This window comes from Oncorhynchus tshawytscha, linkage group LG24 (assembly GCF_018296145.1).
Source record: "Oncorhynchus tshawytscha isolate Ot180627B linkage group LG24, Otsh_v2.0, whole genome shotgun sequence".
Lineage (NCBI taxonomy): Eukaryota > Metazoa > Chordata > Actinopteri > Salmoniformes > Salmonidae > Oncorhynchus > Oncorhynchus tshawytscha.
Window position 1 is genome coordinate 8400039 of NC_056452.1, and position 26846 is coordinate 8426884.

Below are 26846 nucleotides of genomic sequence, written 5' to 3' on the forward strand. Positions count from 1 at the left end.
TATTTCGAAGTGTTTTGTGAAAGTTTATCGTCGACTTTTTAACTTTTAAAAAATGACGTTACGTTATGAAACGCTATTTTTTTCCGTTTATCACACAGTCTTCATAGATCGATATCTAGGCTATATATGGACCGATTTAATCCAAAAAAAGACCCAGTATTGATTATGGGACATCAAGGAGTGCCAAGAAAGAAGATGGTCAAAGGTAATGAATGTTTTATATTTTATTGTGCGGTTTGTGTAGCGCCGACTACGCTAATTATTTTTGTTTACATCCTCTACGGGTCTTTTGGGGTGTTACATGCTATCAGATAATAGCTTCTCATGCTTTCGCCGAAAAGCATTTTACAAATCTGACTCGGTGGCTAGATTCACAACGAGTGTAGCTTTAATTCAATACCTTGCTTGTGTGTTTTCATGAAAGTTTGAATTTTAACGAAAAACGATCAGTGACGCTCTAAAATATCCTCTGATTTGATCCCCACAAGGGAACATCCTCCCTAACAAGTTAATCACAACTTTTTAATTTTACGAAATAGAGGCATACTAAAGGAAAATGAAACGCGACATGGTATGTAGATAACACATTAGTGCAGGAAATTAAGAAATTGTCACTAGGGGGATTTCTAGGTATTATATTTCTATGTTGTTGTGTGGGTATGGTTCCCAATTGGAGGCAGCTGATATTCATTACCTCTAATTGGGGATCATACTTAATGTGTCCTTTTTCCACCTGCGATGTGGGATATTCGTTTGTTTGAGTGCCGATGTGTGCTACGTTTATTTATTTATTTCATTTTATTTATTTCACCTTTATTTAACCAGGTAGGCTAGTTGAGAACAAGTTGTCATTTACAACTGCGACCTGGCCAAGATAAAGCATAGCAATGTGAACAGACAACACAGAGTTACACATGGAGTAAACAATAAACAAGTCAATAACACAGTAGAAAAAAATAGTCTATATACATTGTGTGCAAAAGCATGTATTTCATGATCGTTATATCTTTGTTGTTTTTGGAAGTTTCACTATCAATAAACTCACGCTGCACCTTGGTCCAATTTTTCATACAATGGTCGTGACAAAAATGTATTCAAATGCTGGAAATTTAACAATTAACTATGCAAATGAGCAAAAGCAGTCTGTGTTAAGGAAATGGACACCAGTCTCAAATAGAAGCCTGTCTCTAATAAGCACCTGTTGTGTACAGTAATTTAAGCAAATAAAGGACTGGGCTATTCATTTAAGTTTTAGGGTACACTTGCGCACACGGACTCAAACTGCCTTCTCTTAAGGATCTTTGCATTAAATGATGAGTCTATCCTGAACCTGATTTCATGTGAATGAAACTCTTATACGGATCTGACTTCTGATAATGCAATTCACAAACACTCAGGGTGTGGGTTTCTTTTCAAGGACTGTACAGGTGAAAAGAATGCCACACACAAGATCCCCTGTTCTGCTTCTTTGAGCGCGAGGTGAAGATGGGCACCCACATGCTTCAGGAGGTGCGCCAAGATCTGACTGATGTGGTGCAGGTGTGCGAGGGCAAGAAGCAAACCAACGACCTGCGGACCCTCATCAACCCTCATCAAACTCCTACACTTCTTCCAGTACTATGAAACGCTTTTATAGGTGAAGCAAGAGCACATTTTCTTCTGGAAATGTACCTTTTCCAGTTATACCCCAATGTGGTTGTACAGTCACAATGTGTGAAATTTAATATGGTAACATATAGACTATTTCAAGTCAATATGGTTATATAGAGTGTCGAGAAGGATTCCCAATGCTAACATGTAGCATGTCTCCTCCGGGTATCCTGCCTCATAGTTGGTGCCACTACACCGTGCCTGCCTCCATGACTGTCATCCAGTGGGTGGCAGACTTCAGCGAGCACGTCAAGCAGCTGCAGGCCATCTCCCAGGGAGCTGCCAGCGAGGGCGCTATAAGGAGCTCAAGGTACATTCATCTGACTTCTATATTAAAGGGATAGATTCCTGTCAAAGGAAGATCTTCGTGGATTTGGTGTTACCTTAAAATGTTAAAATGACTCCATTAATGATTTCTCACAGTTGATAGACACCCTGTTTGCCTAATTCGTCAGGTTAGCATATTGCTAATGTTCGCATCTCATTTGGATATTATTCATGTCATGACTTCTGCCGAAGTTGGTCCCTCTCCTTGTTCGGGCGGCGTTCGGTGGTCAATGTCACCAGCCTTCTAGTCACCACCGATCCATGTTTCATTTTCATTTTGTTTTGTCTTATTCATACACACCTGGTTTCCATTCTATTAATTAATGTTCCTTACTTAACCCTCTGACTTCCCTCTCTGTTTTGTGCGTTATTGTTTGTCATGTGGGTTTGTTCTTTTGTGCTCTGGAAGATTGTATTTTTCCTTGTTGGAACATTACCGGTACTTATATTTTGAGTAAATTTGGATTATTACTCATATCTGATCCTGCGCCTGACTCCGCATTTTTCCATTCACCAACAACCTCACAATTCATTCAACTCTGAATGACTTGAACTACTCTAAAGAAGTCAATGAACAGTTGTTAAGTTTTACAATTAAGAACAAAGCCACTCTAGAAGTTATCCCTTTAATACCACATGGTGGATTTGCCATGGCTTGATACCATAGTTGACCAGGAACTTGAGACATTGGACTAGGTATTGGACTCCACCCACTCTGAATTCATGTCTCTTCTGTCCAGAACATCCATGTGTGCCTGGGCAGCCTGTGTGTCCCTGAGGCCTACATCACGGCCATCCGTCAGTATGTGGCCCAGGCCAACAGCTGGTCCCTGGAGGAGTTGTGTCTGGAGGTCAACGTCACCACCACACAGGAGGCCGCATTCGACGTCTGCAGCTTGGGCATCAAAGGTCCACTCATCAGTCTCTCTATATACAGTACGAGTCAGGGCACTAGGTATTCTCACCAGAGAGGAAGAATTACCACAACCCCAGCGGAACACTAAAGCTACTTTTTGATATAGTTGTGCTTTGGTGCAGATTTTCCTTGGTGTCTTGGACCCATATTAAGGCTAGTCCTGGATCAAAAAAAACATTTCATAATGGAAACTCCATTGAAAGAGTGTTATTTGGTTGGCTGTGATGATACACTTAGCCTCACTGAGGAGTGCTTTGATAATGAGAACACCACCTTAATACTCAAATAACTTCTGAGTCAATGTCTACTGACTGGAAGAAAAAATAAGTGTTTAAACCAACCCCTATTGTTTATCTAATGTTTATGATCAACCTAAGTGATCTTAACATACCCCTCTTTCTTCCTGACAGGTCTGAAGCTGCAGGGAGCCACAACAACAACAAGCTCTCTCTCTCCAACTACATCTCCACTGAGCTGCCACTGACTCAGCTGCGCTGGGTGACGCAGTTGAGCGCTGAGAAGAGGCACATGGTACTGCTCATAACAACATAAATACTGCACTGTCAACGAATGTACAAATGTTAAGCGATTGAGCTCAATGCTTTCATTGGATTCAATTCAATACAACAACTTTATTTATCCCCTCCGGGCTATTGCCAGATTACAAATATCAACTTTCTCCACATATAACACCAACCTCACATTCCCTTAGAATGTATCCAATAAATAGATGGCTCATAGGAAGTCAGTCAAATACATACAATTAAGTTGGGAGCTATTCCTAGTCTATATTGTCCAAATACCATACAAATTGTACTGTCTTAATGACATAACACACTTGTATATCTCTCAAGCCCACAGGTCACTCTGCCTGTGTATTTGAACTTCACCCGAGCCGATCTCATCTTCACCGTAGACTTTGACATCGCCACCAAGGAAGACCCTCACAACTTTTACGAGTGTGGCGTGGCAGTGCTCTGCACAGAGTAGTGTCACCAGAAGCCTAGAGAATTCCTATTAATAAATCATTCCTATAAATAATTTATTTGTAGTATAGTACTCTTATGAAACAGTTTGTATGGGTAATGTCGATATGAAACACTTTATTCAAGTAACTGTAGTTGGAATAAAATCTGCATTTAACATCCATTGTAATTGGGAAGTGGTCAAGGAAGTCTGAGTAATGTGGTCAGTTGTCTTGTGTATGGAAAAAAAGGAGGCCCATGGAAAATGGGTCAGCTGGTGTATGGAAAAGGGAAGTTGGAACAAGTTAGGAGAAGGATTCTGTATATTTATATGATGGTGTAAAGATGTTGGTTAATGACAGTGTCATCGTGTATTTTTAAAATGAGACTGTTCCATGATTTTAGTCTTAACCTTTTCAAAATGCATGACTCATAATTGGGCACAGAAGAGCCTGTGCACAAATACCATATTACTAGTCTCCTTTTAAAAGTGAGGCAACCATATTGCTGCTTACTTATACAGATAGAATGGCTAACCAAACTATGGCTAAACCTGAGCCCTTTACTTTGTAACTGTGATATTTGATTCATCGTTCCTCTGCTCTTGGGCTGAATTCCAAATGAACCCTAGCCCCTTGATGTAATGTGGAATGTTCACCCTGGTGTAATTAATACAATTGTCCAATCCTTTCATATGTACAGATGATCCTCTACATTCATGGGGGGGTGTATGAGGGGAGCTGTCTGTCATTGTCAGAACAGATGGAGAGCCACATAGCAGAATGTGCTGTGTTGGCAGATCGCATCCAACTTTTAGGTGCCTACACCTACTGTAATGGTGTGTGAGGCCATTCCTCTCCTACCAACATATTATTTGATAGAATAATAAAGTGAACATGGAAATGACCCTACCACCTATTAGCCCTCTAAAAAAACACCCTTTCCACTATTTAACCCTAGCTAGTCCTACTCTAGACCAATAGTCTGAGAGGACATACAGTGCTTTCGGGATACATTCAGACACCTTGACTTTTTCCACATTTTGTTACGTTAGTGCCTTATTCTAAAATGTATTAAATTGTTTTTTTCCTCATCAATCTACACACAATACCCCATAATGCGAAGAAAAAACTGTTTCAACATGAGTGAAAAGCCTTCCTTCTTCAATGAGGTTTAATGGTGGTTGGCATCCAATAAATGTGGCATTGCCGCCACCTACTAGACTGAAGTACAACTCCCTTATACTTGGCCTGAGGTAGGACAAAATAGATTCAAATAGTGGAGTAGGGTGGTGTTATTTTTGTATTATTAAAAAAATGTGTTCGTATAGTGTTAGATGGTAGAGTATTTATTTGTTCAAGCAAACAACCTGGAAGGATGGGACACCACCACTTCCCATATCCTGTAACTCTTCTGATGTCAAGTCTCACACGCCCAAATACCTTTCTGCAGCTGCCACCACAACCTCCATTTTCTGTGACTTATGTTCCATCCCCGCAGTACAGTTGATAACCATTATTATAAATGCTAAAAATCCAATCTTACTGAAACATATATCACTTGTTGGTTTATCCTTCTGTACTGGTACAGGTATACTCACACCAATCCTCTCAGGATCCCTCCCCTTGACCCATCTTCCTCTACTTTCTTCACTGCCTCAGCATATGACAAAATCTGTAACCCTGGAAACCTCAACCTGTCTCTCTCGCCCCATGGGCACACCTACAATTAACCCATACCACTACTTTCCCCAATGCTACACATTCCTTTGTCTCATGCCCTTCTGCACACTTCTCACACCTAGGAATCTCCCTCCTACACACTGCTGCCACATGCCCACAAGCTTGACACCTGTAACAACGTGATGTATTTAGCACAAAAGCTCGTACCGGATAACGTATATATCCTAACATCAGTTTGTTGGGCAAAGACTCAACATCAAAACTCAAAAGAACAGACAATAATTTCTGTTTCACCACTCACGCCGCCCTCACCAAACAATGAGCATCACAAACACCGGGATCTTCCCCTTCAGTTGTTCAACGTTTACATTTACTGCTACTCCAGTAATCACTCCTTTCAATGGCACCCTTTTCTTGAGAGCAAAACAATTCACATTTCTTGCCCCCATTCGTTTAACGAGCCTTCTCCCTCTGACCAGCAGAAACAAACAATTATCACAAAACCACTTCTGGTTACCCTCACCAATTCCCCAGCACCCAACTCTGTTTCACAAACCCTGAAACCACAAATAGATCAGCCAAAAGGCAAAGGTCCACTTTATCCAAAAGCTTCACTGCTACTGTCACAGACTCATCTTAATCCTGACCCTTGGTGCAAGCCTTGGACTCAGAACTTCACCACACCTACCACCTCTAATACATCGACCTCATTCACTTCCATTTATCCTCTTCAGCTAATCCTGCTTACACTTTCTACCATTCTTCTTTAACAGACCATCCCCCTTTTGGTTGAAATTTTTAACCGACTCAAGCTCACCCTCTTTCTCTCTTAAACCTTCTCTGCCTTTCTTTTTCCCTCTATTCCTCCTCCATATTCCACCCTGGACTTCTCCTGACATATATCTTATTCTTGCCTTCTCAAGGCGACGCCATTTAACCTGCTGCCACAATCTCCGTACAATCAGCACGGACCCCTGGGGATGTCATCACCGGAAGCCTTCCTAGAAGAGTTGAGGCTTTTATTGTAGCAAAGGGGGGACCACCTCCATATTAAAACCCATGATTTGGAACGAGATGTTCAACAAGCAGGTGTCCACATACTTTTAGTCATGTAGTGTATATGTTTTTTTAAGAATAAGGCACTAACGTAACAAAATGTGGAAAAAGTCAAGGTGTCTGAATGCATCCCGAAAGCACTGTATGTCCTCTCAGACTATTGGTCTAGAGTAGGACTAGCTAGGGTTAGATAGTGGAAAGGGTGTTTTTTTTAGAGGGCTAATAGGTGGCAGGGTCATTTCCATGTTCACTTTATTATTCTATCAAATAATATGTTGGTAGCATAGCGATGGTTATCAACTGTACTGCAGAGTTGGAACGTATGTCACAGAAAATAGATGTGGTGGCAGCAGAGAAGTATTTGGGGGTACGAGATTTAACTTCAGAAGAGTTACAGGGTGTGTTGGGTGGTATAGTGTCCCGTCCTCGCAGGTTGTTGACCAGGGGTAGGATTAGATAGGGTTAAAGTAGTAGAATAAGGTGGTGGGTTTAAATGAGTGTGGGTTAGTTGGTAGGGTATGTCAAAATATATTTCATTTTTTATTTTCCCGTTTCACCTTTTCACATGTTGTATCACAAAGTGTAATGGATGTATTCTATATTTCAATTAGGGCGATAATACAACATATTGGATGCCAACAGCCGTTAAACTCCACCGAAGAAGAACGTGTATTTTACCAAGGTGGGAAATATGTGGGCTGCCAGTGTTAGAACGTATCACGTTTTTGAGGTGGTTTCGTCTTCTCCTGTCCTACATTCGAATCGGTCTACTTGCGCGAGTCGACACTACTTTTACCTATGAACGGGCATGCGCACGTTCCATGTGTAAAATCCGGACTCGAGGAAGGATGAATGTAATTCAAAGATGGCGGCGGAGGGAGGAGGGAAGGAGAATAACGAAATTAAAACTCAATTCACTACACGGGAAGGCGTCTATAAACTCCTCACTCATTCCGAATATAGCCGCCCCAATAGGGTGCCTTTCAATTCCCAGGGTTCGAACCCTGTCAAAGTTTCATTTGTCAACGTCAATGACCAGTCTGGCAACGGCGACCGAATATGTTTCAATGTGGGCCGGGAGCTGTACTTCTACATCTACAAAGGCGTTAGAAAGGTAGCTAAACATTATGCTAACAGTTTTATTTATAATTTGTATGTCTTAATTGATGACAACAGGTCAGTGTTGTCCAGTTTGCCTGGTGTATGACAAATGCACAGTAACGTTACTGTGTCCTAGCTAGCACCACCAGTCTAAGTAAGTGTTGTGGTAACGTTATGCACCGCGAGCTAGCCAGCAAACTAACTCTAATCTGACAGTCAGTTAACCGGTAACAGCTATCTACGGACCATGCTGGACATTTGACAAGAATCCCAATATTGGCAATTAATGTGACCTCCACTGTACTTATATTTAATTGCTTGGGTCATGACGTAGCTACAGTGCACGGATGCTCTGCTTCTGTTGTGACCTAGGCGAGGTAGCTAGGCTACGCAAAGTATTGAGGTGTAAAGTTACCTACACGAAATAACTCCTTTCACAACAATGATGGAGTCAACAAGATATTGTTGAGAATTAATTTGAGAATTAATTTTCTTACTCTTTGCAACTCTGCCTAGAATGCCAGCATCCCGGAGTCACCTCTACTATTTAATGAAGCTACCAGTTGAGGACTTTTTAAGGTGTCTGTTTCTCAAACTAAACACTGAAATGTACTTGTCCTCTTGCTCAGTTGTGCAACGTGGCCTCCCACTTTCTATTCTGGTTAGAACCAGTTTGCGCTGTTCTGTAAAGGGAGCGTTGAACACAGCGTTGTACGAGATCTTCAGTTTAATGGCAATTTCTCACATGGAATAGCCTTTATTTCTCAGAACAAGAATAGACTGACAAGTTTCATAAGAAGGTTCTTTGTTTCTGGCCATTTTGAGCCTGTAATCGAACCCACAAATGCTGATTCTCCAGATACTGAACTAGTCTAAAGAAGGCCAGTTTTATTGCTTCTTTAATCAGAACAACAGTTCTCAGCTGTGCTAACATAATTACAAAAGGTTTTCTAATGATCAATTAGCCCTTTAAAATGATAAACTTGGATTAGCTAACACAACTTGCCATTGGAACACAGGAGTGATGGTTGCTGATAAATGGGCCTCTGCACGCCTTTGTAGATATTCCAGCTACAATAGTAATTTACAACATTAACAATGTCTACAATATATTTCTGTTCAATTTGATGTTATTTTAATGGACAAAAACCATGCTTTTCTTTCAAAAACAAAGACATTTCTAAGTGACCCCAAACTTTTGAACGGTAGTGTATGTTATGGTTCACACTTAGTTTTCCTTATCTCCACCGTGGAATGCCCATTGTTGATCCTCTCGGCTGACTTGGTCTTCTTGATCCATCCACCTATCTTCTTTGTTAGTCAGTCCTGACGCCTTCATCCCATAGTTTTTAATGGTAATTTAACATGACTGAAGATGCAGAATTTTATGCCAGGCCCCTTCTAATAGGGTATAACAGACTCGTTAGAACTTTGACCACACAACCTCTAGATGGACTACATGCCTCGATCATGATGTACTCTACCTCTACATGGACTCTACCTTTATCAAGTGAAAACTGTAATGTTTCCTCAAAACAAAGGTTGTAAAAGTATGCTAGCCATTTATCGAATAAATCATACCTAGTTTGATGTTTCTGTGACAAACAGTGAATTAGTTATTGATTTCTACAGCTTTAAATTGCATTTTAAAGATATGTATTTTCATCAAATCAAAACTGGATTTTTAAAATTCAAAACAAAGGTTTTAAAAGTATGCTAGACATTTATAGAATAAACCATATCTATTTTTATGTTTCTGTGATGATCAATTCATTTGTTAGTGATTTTATCATTTAAAAATGCTTTTGGCTAATGTCTGTTGAATGTCCGAATTAGAGGTCGACTGATTAATCGGAATGGCCGATGTTATGAAAACTTTAAATCGCCCCTAATTAAAATCGGCAATTTTGGACACCAATCATGGCCGATTACATCGCACTCCACGAGGATCTTATAAAAAACAATCGATCTTAACATAATCACTCTAGTTAAGTACACATGGTTAATGATATTACTAGTTTATCTAGCTTGTCCTGCGTTGCATATAATCGATGCGGTGCCTGTTAATTTGTCATTGAATCATAGCCTACTTTGCCAAACGGGTGATGATTTAACAAGCGCATTCGCAAAAAAAAGCACAGTCGTTTCACCAATGTGTATCTAACCATGAACATCAACGCCTTTCTTAAAATCAATACACAAGTATATATTTTTAAACCTGCATATTTAGTTAATATTGCCTGCTAACATGAATTTCTTTTAACTAGGGAAATTGTGTCACTTATCTTGCGTTCTGTGCAACAGAGTCAGGGTATATGCAGCAGTTTGGGCCGCCTGGCTCGTTGCGAACTGTGTGAAGACTATTTCTTCCTAACAAAGACAAGCCATCTTCGCCAAACGGGGGATGATTTAACAGAAGCAAGGTTGCGAAAAAATCACAATCGTTGCACGAATGTACCTTACCATAAACATCAATGCTTTTCTTAAAATCAATACACAGAAGTATATATTTTTAAACCTGCATATTTAGTTAAAAGAGAACCAGCTTAGCAGCCAATATTAAACTAGGGAAATTGTCACTTCTCTTGCGTTCATTGCACGCAGAGTCAGGGTATATACAACAGTTTGGGCCGCCTGGCTTGTTGCGAACTAATTTTCCAGAATTTTACGTAATTATGACATTACATTGAAGGTTGTGCAATGTAACAGGAATATTTAGACTTATGGGTGCCACCCATTAAATAAAATACGAAACGGTTCCATATTTCACAGCTTTTGTGGAGCGATGGGTAACAATGCTTCGAGGGTGGCTGTTGTTGATGTGTTCCAGGGTCGAGCCCAGGTAGGGGCGAGGAGAGGGACGGAAGCTATACTGTTATACTGGCAGTACTAAAGTGCTTACAAGAACATCCAATAGTCAAAGGTATATGAAATACAAATGGTATAGAGAGAAATAGTCCTATAATAACTACAACCTAAAAACTTCTTACATGGGAATATTGAAGACTCATGTTAAAAGGAACCACCACCTTTCATATGTTCCCATGTTCTGAGCAAGGAACTTAAACGTTAGCTTTTTTACATGGCACATATAGCACTTTTACTTTCTTCAACCAACACTTTGTTTTTGTATTATTTAAACCAAATTGAACATGTCATTATTTATTTTGAGGCAACATTTATTTTATTGATGTATTATATTAAGGTAAAACAATTGTTCATTGTTCATTCAGTATTGTTGTAATTGTCATTATTACAAATAAGTAAATAAGAAATTTGGCAGATTAATAGGTATCAGCTTTTTTGGTCCTCCAATAATCAGTATCGGCATTGAAAAATCATAATTGGTCTACCTCTAGTCCAAATGTGTGAATATAAAACCAACTTTACCTCTGAATTTCCAGTGCATGGTTTTGCATTGTTACCTCAATTTCTCCATGAAATTAAGCGTTGATTAAGAGTTTTTTTTAGAAATGATCCCCAACTCATTTGAGTCGCTATAATTTAAAAACGTTCATCCATAAACCCTTACGTGTACCTACAGTGGGGCAAAAAAGTATTTAGTCAGCCACCAATTGTGCAAGTTCTCCCACTTAAAAAGATGAGGCCTGTAATTTTCATCATAGGTACACTTCAACTATGACAGACAAAATTATAAAAAAAAATCCAGAAAATCACTGTGGGATTTTTAATGAATTTATTTGCAAATTATGGTGGAAAATAAGTATTTGGTCAATAACAAAAGTGTATCCCAATACTTTGTTATATACCCTTTGTTGGCAATGACAGAGGTCAAATGTTTTCTGTAAGTCTTCACAAGGTTTTCACACACTGTTGCTGGTATTTTGGCCCATTCCTCCATGCAGATCTCCTCTAGAGCAGTGATGTTTTGGGGCTGTTGCTGGGCAACATGGACTTTCAACTCCCTCCAAAGATTTTCTATGGGGATGAGATCTGGAGACTGGCTAGGCCACTCCAGGACCTTGAAATGCTTCTTTCGAAGCCACTCCTTCGTTTCCCGGGTAGTGTGTTTGGGATCATTGTCATGCTGAAAGACCCAGCCACGTTCCATCTTCAATGCCCTTGCTGATGGAAGGAGGTTTTCACTCAAAATCTCACGATACATGGACCCATTCATTCTTTCCTTTACACGGATCAGTCATCCTGGTCCCTTTGCAGAAAAACAGCCCCAAAGCATGATGTTTCCACCCCATGCTTCACAGTAGGTATGGTGTTCTTTGGATGCAACTCAGTATTCTTTGTCCTCCAAACACAACGAGTTGAGTTTTTACCAAAAAGTTATATTTTGGTTTCATCTGACCATATGACATTCTCCCAATCTTCTTCTGGATCATCCAAATGATCTCTAGCAAACTTCAGACGGGCCTGGACATGTACTGGCTTAAGCAGGGGGACACGTCTGGCACTGCAGGATTTGAGTCCCTGGCGGCGTAGTGTGTTACTGATGGTAGGCTTTGTTACTTTGGTCCCAGCTCTCTGCAGGTCATTCACTAGGTCCCCCGTGTGGTTCTGGGATTTTTGCTCACTGTTCTTGTGATAATTTTGACCCCACGGGGTGAGATCTTGCGTGGAGCCCCAGATCGAGGGAGATTATCAGTGGTCTTGTATGTCTTCCATTTCCTAATAATTGCTCCCACAGTTGATTTCTTCAAACCAAGCTGCTTACCTATTGCAGATTCAGTCTTCCCAGCCTGGTGCAGTCTACAATTTTGTTTCTGGTGTCCTTTGACAGCTCTTTGGTCTTGGCCATAGTGGAGTTTGGAGTGTGACTGTTTGAGGTTGTGGACAGGTGTCTTTCATACTGATAAGTTCAAACAGGTGCCATTAATACAGGTAACGAGTGGAGGACAGAGGAGCCTCTTAAAGAAGAAGTTACAGGTCTGTAAGAGCCAGAAATCTTGCTTGTTTGTAGGTGACCAAAACTTATTTCCACCAAATAAATTCATTAAAAATCCTACAATGTGATTTTCTGGATTTTTCTTGTCATTTTCTCTTTTTTTTCTTTCTTTTTTTGAAGTGATGAAAATTACAGACCTCTCATATTTTTAAGTGTGAGAACTTGCACAATTGGTGGCTGACTAAATACTTTTTTGCCCCACTGTATGTTTTCCTTCTGTTGCGTGCCTTTATTTGTTTGCTGAAATCCATACTTTTTAATAAAACGTTAATCAAATACAACCACCAATTTTTACATTTAAGCATTTGAGTAACGAGTCGGCGGGTCATAAAAACCTTTGATTCGTGGAGTTAAGCTACTTGGCAAGGTTTTGCATTGACTTTGATGTGTCAGTGTGGTTACACTGATGGTCAAGTAGGAAGTTCTGCCTAGAGTTCTTTCAGAGAGAGGCATCTTAGAGAGAGAGAGTCACTCTGTAGTTGTGGACATGACAGGTTGATAAAAAAAAAAAATAGGTTCATTAAAACCTATCAACTTCAAAGACCGTTTGAAAAAAAGCTTTTGTTTGCTGTTATGTTCGAAGAATTTGGTGGCTTTATGAGCGCACTACTCATGTCTTTCATTGCTTTTGCATGTCACCGTTGATGCTTTGGTCAAGAGCCGAAAACATGCAACATTGAAAAGGTTACTGCTCCAATCTTAAAACTTCTTATGGATGAAATCCCGTTAACGGGATCGATTTGACAACAGCCAGTGAGTGCAGGGCGCCAAATTCAAACACATCTCACAATTAAAATTCACAATTTTAAAGATAAACTTGTTGTTAATCCCACCATAGTGTCCGATTTCAAAAAGGCTTTACGACGAAAGCATACCATGCGATTATGTTCGGTCAGCACCTAGTCACAGAAAAACACAGCCATTTTTCCAGCCAAAGAGAGGAGTCACAAAAAGCAGAAAAAGAGAAAATGAATCGCTAACCTTTGATCTTCATCAGATGACACTCATAGGACTTCATATTACACAATACATGTACGTTTTGTTAGATAAAGTCCATATTTATATCCCAAAATTTCAGTTTCAGTTTGGCGTGTTATGTTCAGTAATGCTTCCAAATGATTTTGCAGAGAGCCACATAAATTATTTATTTTTACCCCTTTTTCTCCCCAATTTCATGGTATCCAATTGTTTAGTAGCTACTATCTTGTCTCATTGCTACAACTCCCGTACGGGCTCGGGAGAGACGAAGGTTGAAAGTCATGCGTCCGATACACAGCCCAACCAAGCCGCACTGCTTCTTAACACAGCGCCATCCAACCCGGAAGCCAGCCGCACCAATGTGTCGGAGGAAACGCCGTGCACCTGGCAACCTTGGTTAGCGTTCACTGCGCCCGGCCCGCCACAGGATTCGTTGGTGTGCGATGAGACAAGGATTTCCCTACCGGCCAAACCCTCCCTAACCCGGACGACGCTAGGCCAATTGTGCGTCGCCCCACAGACCTCCCGGTCGCGGCCGGTTACGACAGAGCCTGGGCACGAACCCAGAGTCTCTGGTGGCACAGCTGGCGCTGCAGTACAGCGCCCTTAACCACTGTGCCACCCGGGAGGCCTAGAGCCACATCAATTTACAGAAATACTCATCATAAATGTTGATGAAAATACAAGTTATACATGGATATACTTCTCATTAAATCAACCGCTGTGTTAGATTTCAAAAAAGCGTTACAGAAAAAGCACACCATGCAATAATCTGAGTACAGTTCTCAGAGACAAAAACAAGCCATACAGATACCCACCATGTTGTGGAGTCAACAGAAGTCAGAAATAGCATTATAAATATTCACTACCTTTTGATCTTCATCAGAATGCACTCCTAGGAATCCCAGTTCCACAATAAATGTTTGTTTTGTTCAATAAAGTCCATTTATGTCCAAATACCTCCTTTTTGTTTGCGCGTTTAGTTCACAAATCCAAATTCATGAGGCGCAGGCACACTTAGTCCAGACAGTCAAAAAAGTTATATTACAGTTCGTAGAAACATGTCAAACGATGTATAGAATCAATCTTTAGGATGTTTTTAACATAAATCTTCAATAATGTTTCAACCGGACAATTCCTTTCTCTTTTGAAATGCAATGGAACACAGGTCGCTCTCACGGGCGCACGCCTGACTGAGCTCATGGCATTCTGCTAGACACATGATTGAAACAGTTCTTATTCTCACAGTAGAAGCCTGAAACAAGATTCTAAAGACTGACATCTAGTGGAAGCCTTAGGAAGTGCAATCGGACCAAATTTCCACTGTATATTGGATAGGCAAAGACTTAACCTACAAACCTCAGATTTCACACTTCCTGGTTGGATTTTTTCTCAGGTTTTTGCCTGCCATATGAGTTATGTTATACCCAGACATCATTCAAACAGTTTTAGAAACTCCAGAGTGTTTTCTGTCCAAATCTACTAATAATATGCAAATCTTAGCTTCTGGGCCTGAGTAGCAGGCAGTTTACTCTGGGCACCTTATTCATCCAAGCTACTCAATACTGCCCCTCATCCATAAGAAGTTAACTCACTTTTCTTGTGTGCTTATCTTTCAGGCTGCTGACCTGAGCAAACCTATTGACAAGAGGATATGCAAACTTCTTAGGGATCGGCGCAACGGGACAGTTGTAAATCATACAGTTTACAGTGCCTTGTAGTGCCTTGTGTCATGATCGCAGATTTTAGAGAAACAACAAATGTCGGTACATATAAGTGTCTTATATCGGCTGAAAGCTTAAATTCTTGTTAATTTAACTGCACTGTCCAATTTACAGTAGCTATTACTGCGAAAAAATGCCATGCTATTGTTTGAGAGTTCCTAACAAAACACTTTTTTCACCGCGATAGGTTTGATAAATTCACCTCTGAAGGTGAAATGTGTACTTACATTCTGAAATCTTGCTCTGATTTATTATCCAAAGGGTCCCAGACATAACATGAAGTGTCATTTTGTTAGATAAAATCCATTTTCATGTCCTAAATAGGTCCATATAGCATGCACAATCGATTTTGAATTTCCACTCATTCAATTTGCAAAGAAAGGAATCTGAAAATCTAACTCTAAATGTTGTTTCAACTAGTCAAATCACATTCGTAAGTATTCCTCAGAGATCCTAGAACGTAACCAGACTTCATTATATCATTAGTGGTGTAGTATAGCCTAACAACACCATATTTGGTCAGAGTGCGACGCCTTCATGGCACACTGAGTGGTCTTCACTTGAACGACTCTAACTTTGTCAAATAAGCACCAATCAGGGTGGACTTTATGGGCTTTATGGGAGTATCCGGGAACCCTGTATCTGCCGTAAAATGTTTCTGCTAACATTGTGCGACAGGATATTCAGAGTTATGAAGTTATGAAAACGGATTGTTTTGCAAATGTTGAACTTATAATATGTCTACTAATACTGGAGAAGTTAAATCAAAGTCCAAGTATACAGTTTTGACGATATTCTGCCATCTTGTGGACACTATCGGAATTACAACCAGAGTGACGGCTAGCACTGGGACCTTTCTCTTGCATTTCAGAGATGGTGGTAGAAAAAAGCTGGTTGTTTTTTCTCTGTAGAAAAAAGCTGTTTTTTTTTCTTTGTATTTTCGTCTACCAGATCTATTGTGTTCTGCTACATTCAATTCACATTTCCACAAACTTCAAAGTGTTTCCTTTCAAATGGTACCAAGAATATGCATATCCTTGCTTCAGGGCCTGAGCTACAGGCATTTAGATTTAGTATGTAATTTTAGGCGCAAACTTAGGGATAGCCCCCTTTTTTTTCAATTAACTCACTTATCTTGTATGCTTATCTTTCAGGCTGCTGATCTGAGCAAACCTATCGACAAGAGGATATACAAAGGAACACAGCCCACATGTCACGACTTCAACCACCTCACGGCCACGGCGGAGAGCGTCTCCCTGTTGGTGGGCTTCTCGGCTGGCCAAGTGCAGCTCATCGACCCAATCAAGAAGGAGACCAGCAAGCTCTTCAATGAGGAAGTAAGTCGGGACGGAAAGTAAAAAAGAGAGAGAAAAAAGTAGAGATGAAAATTACATTGGAACTAGCCTCAAATGTTATGTTTTTGACATATAACGCAATGAATGCCATTGTTGCTTACAATTGAAATGTAACATTTGTGCCTTCTCTCCCTCCTCACTTTCTATCCCAAACCGCTTTCCCCAGAGACTAATAGACAATTCCAGAGTAACTTGTGTAAAATGGGTGCCAGGCTCGGAGAGTCTGTTCCTAGTCACTCATTCCAGTGGAAACATGTACTTGTACAACATGGAGCACACGTGTGGCACCACGGCACCTCACTACCTGTTGCTCAAACAGGGTGAGAACTACTCAGTGCACACTTGTAAGAGCAAGTCCACGCGCAACCCCTTGCTCAAATGGACGGTGGGCGAGGGAGCCCTTAACGAGTTTTCTTTCTCACCTGATGGAAAGTTCCTGGCGTGCGTGAGCCAGGACGGCTTCCTTCGGGTCTTCAACTTTGATGCGGTGGAGCTGCACGGGACCATGAAAAGCTACTTTGGGGGTCTGCTGTGTGTGTGCTGGAGTCCAGACGGAAAGTACATTGTCACGGGGGGCGAGGATGATCTGGTGACTGTGTGGTCATTTGTGGACTGCCGGGTTATTGCACGCGGTCATGGACACAAGTCGTGGGTGAGTGTGGTGGCGTTTGACCATTACACAACCAGTGTGGAGGATGCGGACCCTATGGAGTTCAGCGGCAGTGACGAGGACTTCCAGGACCAGATCCACTTCGGTCGCGACCGGGCCAACAGCTCGCAGTCCCGACTCTCTAAGCGCAACTCCACGGACAGTCGGCCGGTACAGGTCACATACAGGTTTGGTTCAGTGGGCCAGGACACTCAACTCTGCTTGTGGGACCTCACAGAAGATATCCTTTTCCCCCACCTCCCACTTTCCCGGACAAGAACGCACACCAATGTGATGAATGCTACCAGCCCCCCGGCGGGAGGGGACGTGGCTGTGGGAGGCGGGGTAGGTGGTGGCATAGAGAGTATTAACCCTAGCACTAACGGCACCAACACCCCTGGTAACCCCCTCCCTACTCCCCTGCCACGCTCCAACAGCTTACCGCACTCTGCAGCTATGACCGCCAACAGCAGGATTAGCGTCATGGACAACACTATCGCCGCAGGCGTAAGCAAGTTTGCCACACTCTCCATTCACGATCGCAAAGAGCGGCACCACGAGAAGGACCACAAATGGAACCACAGCATGGGCCACATTAGCAGCAAGAGCAGTGACAAGCTCAACATGCTCACCAAAACCAAAACAGACCCTGCAAAGACACTGGGTACGCTGCTCTGTCCCCGCATGGAAGACATACCCTTACTAGAGCCCCTCATCTGTAAAAAAATAGCACATGAGAGACTGACTGTCTTAATATTTATTGAAGACTGTATAGTGACAGCTTGTCAGGAGGGATTTATTTGCACATGGGCAAGGCCTGGCAAAGTGGTAAGTTCTTTGAATAGAAATTAAGTTCTGCTAAATTCCTGTGCATTTCTTTGTCGTCTAAAATGCAAGGATTCATTTAGAAAAGTTAGTATTATTGTGGACATTTTAGACAGCATTGTGACAACATTACCTACTGTAGATGAGTATGGGAATCTCTTGCACTTGCAGTATGTTACATCTCAAACTGTCTGTATGTACACTTCCCTACATATTTATTTGGACAGTGAATCTAAAATGTTTAATTTGGCTCTATACTCAGCATTTTTTATTTGAGATCAAATGTTTTATATGAAGCTACAGTACAGAATGTCACCTTTTTATTTGAGGGTGTTTTCATGCATATCTATTTTACCATTTAGAAATTAAAGCATTTATTTATCTAGTCACCCAACTTTTAAGGTGTCAAGTATTTGGACATATTCACTTAGTGTATTAAAATTTGTCAAAAGTATAGTAGTTGGTCACATATTTCTAGCACTCAATGACTCCATCAAGCTTGTGACTCTGCAAACCTGTTGGATGCATTTGTAGTTTGTTTTGGATTTTGCTTGCCTAATAGAAATGAATGGTAAATAATGTGTAGTCATTTTGTCAGTTTTATTTTAAATAAGAATACTTCTACATTTAATGTGGATAATCATGAATATATTGTGAATAATGATGAGTGAGAAAGTTGGAGGCATAAATGTCATTCCCCCCAAAAATGCTAACCTCTCCTGTTATTGGTAATGGTGACAGGTGAGCATGTTTTTGGGGCATGATCTTTGCATCTAACTTAATCACTCATCATTATTCATGATTCATATTCATTTCTAAATGGTAAAAACAAATATGAAAATACCCTCAAATAAAATGTGACATGCTGTACTGTAGCCTCATATAAAACATTTGATCTCAAATCCAAAATGCTGGAGTATAGAGCCAAATGAAACATTCTAGCTTCACTTTCCAAATAAATCAGTAGGGGAGTGGTTTGTGTTCATCTGCCACCCCATGCAAAGCCAATACATTTTCAAAGAAATCAATAATGGTAAGAATCTCGTATGTCAAGTACAATCAAGTCACCTGGTGGATAAGTAAGTGCCCTTAGGTAGCCCTCCTTATCAGTGGAAAGAAGACATTGATCCCAATTGAGTATATTTGTATGCATCGGCTCCATATTAAAACAAACATATTGGAGCATTTACCATCCTACAGGGCACCGCAGCATAAATAAGCAAGTCATCTTTACGCTCACCCACAACACTCTCAGATTCTTTATGAGAGGACCTGTTTATTTGCCAAACAGCGTTATATATTAATGCATTACATTCACTGCGTCATCCACTAGCTAACTGCTGTGCACTGGCCATTTTGAAGGCAGGAAGATGGGTGTGCTGAATTTGATGCTTTGTGAACTTTCCCCAATGCAAATCTCCTTTTTCTTTCCAGGGTTTGTCATCCCAAAACCAAGCCAGCTCTCCCAGTGGAACTGTAGTATAGCCCACATTATTTATGCTGCTAAGAAACCTGCATCACAGAGCTGTATTGTCACCAGAGCCTGGTGCTGCTTTTCACCCTGCAAAGCACTGCAAGTTTATTTTATTTTTGGTTATCATACACATGGCCTAGATGGTGGAAGTATTCAAATACAGAAATGGAAAGGGTGTGGTGCAGTTTTGGACAGTGGCTCTGTCCTTTTCTGGAATTTTGTGAAATATTTTTTTAATAATTTGTCTTCTCTCGCTCATATACGTTAGGCTGTTTTTCTGGACTTCGAGCTTGGCTTAGTTGATGAAACCATTCATATTATGCTTGTGTTTAAAAGGATAGTTCACCCAACAACTTTTATCATTCCTGTTTCTTACCTTGCAAGTTGTCCATGGGCCAGGAGTGACTGCCACAAGCTGTCACAGGCTAAAGTTTACTGAATTACACAAAAACAGAGGTGTTCCATAGTGCCCACTATCCATTGTCTAAAAATTGCACACCAAAATCATGTCCTTCAGCCTTTATGATTTGGAATATGTGCATTATCAAAGGGTACTACAGTTGCTAAAGTCAAACTATGTTCTTGACCTACCTACACACAATCACATATTTTGGTGTGGCTTGTCTTCCGTTCAGAAGGTGGTCTCGGTCATCGTAGGTGTGGTTTTTGCCGTCAGTTCAGGCTCAGACTGCATTCAAGGTAAGAAAAAGATTAACCAAAATGAAATTAGTGTAAACTATCCCTTTAAGTCCAAGAATGTGGGTATCTAAGGATTTGCTTTCATCCAAAGTATTTTTAATTTACTGAACAAAAATTTAAGCGCAACATGTAAAGTGTTGGTTTCATGAGCTGAAATAAAAGATCAACGTAAAATGTTCCTTGTGCACAAAAGGCTTATTTCTCTGTTGTGCACACATTTGTTTACATCCATCCACCTGACAGGTGTGGAATATCAAGAAGCTGATTAAACCGCATGATCTTTACACAGGTGCACCATGTGCTGGGGACAATAAAAGGCCACTTTAAATGTGCAGTTTTGTCACACAATGCCACGTATCTCAAGTTTTGAGGTAGTGTACAATTGGCATGCTGACTGCAGGAATGTCCACCAGAGCTGTTGCAAAATAATTGAATGTTAATTTTTCTACCATAAGCTGCCTCCGATGACATTTTAGAGAATTTGGCAGTGCATCCAACCGGCCTCAGAACCGCAGACCATGTGTAACCACACCAGCACAGCACCACATCCAGCTTCTTCACCTGCGGGATCGTCTGATCGTCCCGGATTGATGAAACTGTGGGTTTGCACAACCAAAGAATTTCTGCAGAAAAGGACTCAGGGAAGCTCATTTGCGTGCTGCTTGTCCTCACCGGGGTCTTGATTGCAGTTCGGTGTCGTAACCGACTTCAGTGGGAAAATGCTCACCTTTGATGGCCACTGGAGAAGTATTTATTATGGATCCCCATTAGCTGCCAAAGCAGCAGCTACTCTTCTTGGGTCCAGCAAAATTAAGGCAGTTTATACAATTTTAAAAACATTACAATACATTCACATATTTAACAACACACTACACAACACACTATTATCGTGTGTATGCATGTGTCTGTGCCAATGTTTGTGTTGCTTCACAGTCCCCGCTGTTCCATAAGGTCATTTAAAAAAATTAAAAAAACATTTTAATGAAATTTTACTGCTTGCGTCAGTTGATGTGGAATAGAGTTCCATGTAGTCATGGCTCTATGTAGTACTGTGTGCCTCCCATAGTCTGTTCTGGACTTGGGGACTGTGAAGAGACCACTTGTGGTATATGCATGGGTGTCTGAGCTGTGTGCCAGTAGTTTAGACAGACAGCTCGGTGCTCTTCACTGATCAATCCTGGTTTCAACTGTACCGGGCAGATGGCAAACGTATGGTGTCGTGTGGGTGAGCGGTTTGCTGATGTCAATGCTGTGAACAGCTTGCCCCGTGGTGGGGGTATGGGCAGGCATAAGCTATGGTCAACGAACACAATTGCATTTCATCTATGGCAATTTGAATCCACAGAGATACTGTGATGATGCCATTTTTCGGCCGCCATCACCTCATTTTTCAGCATGATATTGCACGGCTCCATGCCGCAAGGATCTGCAAACAATTCCTGGAAGCTGAAAATGTCCAAGTTCTTCCATACCAGACATGTCACCCATTGACTATATTTTCGTATGCTCTTGATCTTCGTGAACGACAGCGAATTCCAGTTCAGCCACACCCGTAGCTGACTGGTGTATAACATTTCTGCCCTGCTAGAGCTGCCACACAAGCTCACAGAACGGGACCTCTGAAGTGCGTAGAGTGTAAAAATCGTCTGTCCAAGTTACAAACTGCCTCTGGAAGCAACATCAGCACTAGGACTGTTTTTTGGGAGCTTCATGAAATGGTTTTCCATGGCCCAGCAGCCACACACAAGCCTAAGATCACCATGTGCAATGCCAAGCATTGGCTGGAGTGGTGTAAAGCTCGCCGCCATTGGACTCTGGAGCAGAGGAAATACATTCTCTGGAGTGATGAATCAAGCTTCACCATCTGGCAGTCTGATGGACAGATCTGGCTTTAGCGGATGCCAGCAGAATGCTACCTGCCTGAATGCATAGTGCCAACTGTAAAGTTTTGTGGATGAGGAATAATGGTCTGGGACTATTATTCATAGTTCGGGCTCTGCCCCTTAGTCCAGTGAAGGGAAATCTTAACACACCCAAGCATACAATGACATTCTAGACGATTCTGTGCTTCCAACTTTGTGGCAACAGTTTGGGGAAGGCCCTTTCCTGTTTCAGCAAGACAATGCCCCGTGCGCAAAGCAAGGTCCATACAGATGGTTTGTCAAGAGTGGTGTGGATGAACTTGACTGGTCTGCACAGAGCCCTGACCTCAACCCCATCGAACAACTTTGGGATGAATTGGAACACCGACTGCGAGCCAGGCCTAATCGCTCCCCACAGCAATATTTCAACATCTAGTGGAAATCCTTCCCAGAAAAGTGGAGGCTGTTATAGCAGCAAAGGGTGGACCAACTCCATATTAATGCCTATGATATTGGAATGAGATGTTTGAGTAGGTGTCCACATACTTTTGGTCATGTAGTGTGTTTTGATGTAGGAAATTTAACATCACTCATCTCCAGGAAGGAAACACCAAAAGGAATCACAAAATGTGCAGAAGTCAGAAAAGGAGCTGTCAACTACAAATATTATGAGGCTCTTATCAACAGCAACGCTATTCTATGTGCCACTAGGAACAAGTAGGTTTGAAGATAAAACAATGGGACCTTTTTCTGTGTGACACCTATTAAAAGTTGTCATGTTATTTGTTTTGACTACCAATCATTGTTAATGCCATGCTAACCAGAAAAGGAACGGATGGTGGGTGAATGTATTTTTTTATTAATGTGGTTAGCATTTTACATTTAACACTTTTCTTCGTTCAAAAAAAAGTACATGATTCTAATTACTTCTATTGTTACTGATATTTGTTTGTGCATATATATTTTACAAGTGCTTGGTGAAAGATTTAACATTTGTGTCAAAGGTAAGATAAACATGAAACACTTTCACTATGCTTGTTCCCATACATTATTGTAAGTGCTGGGACACATGTATATACAATATGCATTGCATTTACAGTGCCTTCAGAAAGTATTGGTTCCCCTTGACTTATTCCACATTTTGTTACAGCTTGAACTCAAAATGGGTTAAACTGATTTGTTTCTCACTCATCAACACACAATAAATACCCTATAATGACAAAGTGAAAGTGTTTTAGAAGTGTTTGCAAATTAAATACAAAAATAATTTACATAAGTCCTCACACCTGTGAGTCAGTACTTTGTAGAAGCACGTTTGGCAGCGATTAAAGCTGTGAGCTTTCCACACCTGCAACTGTGCAACATTTGCCCTTTTATTATTTTCAAAATTCATCAAGCTATCAAATTGGTTGTTGATCATTGCTAAACAACCATTTTAAGGTCTTGCCGTAGATTTAAGTCAAAACTGTGACTCGGACACTCATTGGTAAGCAACTGTCTTCTTGGTAAGCAGCTCCAGTGTATATTTGGCCTTGTATTTTAGGTTATTGTCCTGCTGAAATATAAATTAATTTCCCAGTGTCTGGTGGAAAGCAGACTGAACCAGGTTTTTGCCTGTGCTTAGCTTCATTCTGTTTTTTTTTTATCCTGAAAAATGTCCCAGTCCTTAAAGATTACAAGCATATCCATAACATGATGCAGCCACCACTATGCTTGAAAATATGGAGTGGTACTCCGTTACAGTTGAAGTCAGAAGTTACACCGACGCCAAATACATTTAAACTCAGTTTTTCACAATTCCTGACATTTAATCCTAGTAAAAAGTCCCTGTTTTAGGTCAGCTAGGATCACCACTTTATTTTAAGAATGTGAAATGTCAGAATAATAGTAGAGTGATTTATTTCAGCTTTTATTTATTTCATCACATATCCAGTGGGTCAAAAGTTTACATACACTCAATTAGTGTTCAGTAGCATTGCCTTTAAATTGTTTAACTTTGGTCAAACATTTTGGGTAGCCTTCCACAAGCTTCCCACAATAAGTTGGGTGAATTTTGGCCCATTCCTCCTGACATAGTTGGTGTAACTGAGTCAGGTCTGTAGGCCTCCTTGCTCGCACACGCTTTTTCAGTGCTGCCCACAAATTGAGGTCAGGGCTTTTGGATGGCCACTCCAATACCTTGACTTTGTTGTCCTTAAGCCATTTTGCTACAACTTTGGAAGTATGCTTGGGGTCATTGTTAATTTGGAAGAGCCATTTGTGACCAATCTTTAACTTCCTGACTTATGTCTTGAGATGTTGCTTCAATATATCCACAATTTTCCTTCCTCGTGATGCCATCTGTCTAGTAAAGTGCACCAGTCCATAGTCTGGCTTTTTTATGGCTGTTTTGGAGCAGTGGCTTCTTCCTTGCTGACCGGTCTTTCAGGTTATGTCGATATAGGACTCATTTTTAATATGGATATGGATACTTTTGTACCTGTTTCCTCCAGCATCGTCACAAGGTCCTTTGCTGCTGTTCCGGAATTGATTTGTACTTTTCGCACCAAAGTACGTTCATCTCTAGGAGACAGAACACGTCTCCTTCCTGAGCGGTAGGGCAGCTGTGTGTTCCCATGGTGTTTATAATTACGTACTATTGTTTGTACAGATGAACGTGGTACCTTCAGGCTTTTGGAAATTGCTCCCAAGAATGAACCAGACTTGTGGTCTACAACTTTTTTTCTGAGGTTTTGGCTGATTTCTTTTGATTTTCCCATGATGTCAAGCAAAGAGGCCCTGAGTTTGAAGGTAGGCCTTGAAATACATCCACAGGTACACCTCCAATTGACTCAAATTATGTCAATTAGCCTATCAGAAGCTTCTAAAGCCATGAGATTTTCTGGAATTTTCCAAGCTCTTAAAAAGGCACAGTCAACTTAGTGTATGTAAACTTCTGACCCACTATAATTGTGATACAGTGAAATAATCTGTCTGTAAACAATTGTTGGAAAGCTTACTTGTGTCATGCACAAAGTAGATGTCCTAACCGACTTGCCAAAACTGTTTGTTTACAAGAAATGTGTGGAGTAGTTGAAAAACAAGTTTTAATGACTCCAGCCTAAGTGTATGTAAACTTCCAACTTCAACTCTGTGTTGAATTGGATTTTCCCCAAACATAACACTTTGTTTTCTTGACAAAGTGTGTTTTGCCACATTACATTTTTTTTTTTTTATTCCTTTCAGGCAACTGAGTTAGGAATAACGCCTGTATATTTAGTGACGGTGTATTGATGCACCATTCAAAGTGGAATTAATAACTTCACCATGCTCAAAGGAATATTAAATGTCAGCTTTTTTTTTTTACCCATCTACCAATCGGTGCCCTTCTTTGCGAGGCATTGGAAAACCTCCCTGGTCTTTGGTTGAATCTGTGGATGAAATTCACTGATCAACTGAGGGAACTTACAGATAATTGTACATGTGGGGTACAGAGATGAGACATAAAAATAACATGTTAAACACTATTATTGCACACAGTGAGTCCATGCAACTTATGACTTGTTAAGCAAATGTTTAGTCCTGGACTTCTTTAGGCTTGCCACAACAAAGGAGTTGACTACTTATTGACTCAAGACGTTTCAGCTTAATTTTAAAAAATTCATTTGTTAAAATTTCAAAAAACATTATTCCACTTTGACATTATGGAGTACCAGTGACAAATCTACATTTCTTTTTTTTGTATTCGGGCTGTAACGCAATACAATGTGGTAAAAGTAAAGGGGTGTGAATACTTTCTGAAGGCAATGTATGTACACTTTATATACAAACGTATGTGGACACCCCTTCTAACTAGTGGATTTCAGCTATTTCAGCCACACCTGTTGCTGACAGGTGTATAAAATTGAGCACAGACATGTAATCTCCATAGACAAATATTGGCAGTAGATTGGCCGTTCAGTGACTTTCAACGTCGTACCGTCATAGGATGCCACCTTTCCAGCAAGTCAGTTCGTCAAAGATCTGCGCTGCTAGACCTGCCCCAGTCAACTGTAAGTGCTGTTATTGTGAAGTGGAAACATCTAGGATCAACAACAGCTCAGCCACACAAGCTCACAGAATGGGACCACCGTTCTGTGTCCTCGGTTGCAACACTCACTACAGAGTTCCAAACTGCCCATGCAAGAAACGTCAGCACAAGAACTGTTCGTCGGGAGCTTCATGAAATTGGTTTCCATGGTCCAGCAGCCACACCCAAGTCTAAGATCACCATGTGTTGGTTGGAGTGTTGTAAAGCTTGCCGCCATTGGAACGCCAACTATGTCCATACAGATGGTTTGTCAAGATCAGTGGCGAAGAACTTAAACGGGCCTGCACAGAGCCCTGACCTCAACTCCATAGAACACATTTGCGATGAATTGCCCAACATCTTGTGGCTGTGGAAGCAAGTCCCTGCAGCAATGTTCCAACATCTAGTGGAAAGCCTTCCCAGAAGAGTGGAGGATGTTCATAGCAGCAAAGGGGGGACCAACTCCATATTAATGCCCTTGATTTTGGAATGAGACGTTCAACGAGCAGGTGTCCACAAAATGCTGGTCATGTAGTGTACCTCTGTCTCAAAAAGCTGTCACAGCTTTGGAAAATCTTATGTAATATGACATTAAAAAAGGGAAAAACATTCACAGA

At 40.9% G+C, this 26846-nt stretch overlaps 1 protein-coding gene and 1 non-coding gene across 2 annotated transcripts; both read left to right on the forward strand.

Moving 5' to 3' along the window:
- Positions 1-1305: 1305 nt before the first annotated feature.
- On the forward strand, positions 1306-1377 carry LOC112257214. The gene has a single exon (XR_002954546.1). It is a non-coding gene; the product is annotated as a small nucleolar RNA SNORD50 (small nucleolar RNA).
- Positions 1378-7324: 5947 nt separating this feature from the next.
- LOC112256396 (WD repeat-containing protein 20) lies at positions 7325-20497 on the forward strand. The gene is made up of 4 exons (XM_024429640.2): positions 7325-7710; positions 16472-16654; positions 16839-18149; positions 19581-20497. The coding sequence occupies exons 1-4, from the start codon at positions 7462-7464 to the stop codon at positions 19629-19631; spliced, it is 1794 nt and encodes a 597-aa protein (XP_024285408.1). The 5' UTR covers positions 7325-7461; the 3' UTR covers positions 19632-20497.
- Positions 20498-26846: the final 6349 nt, after the last annotated feature.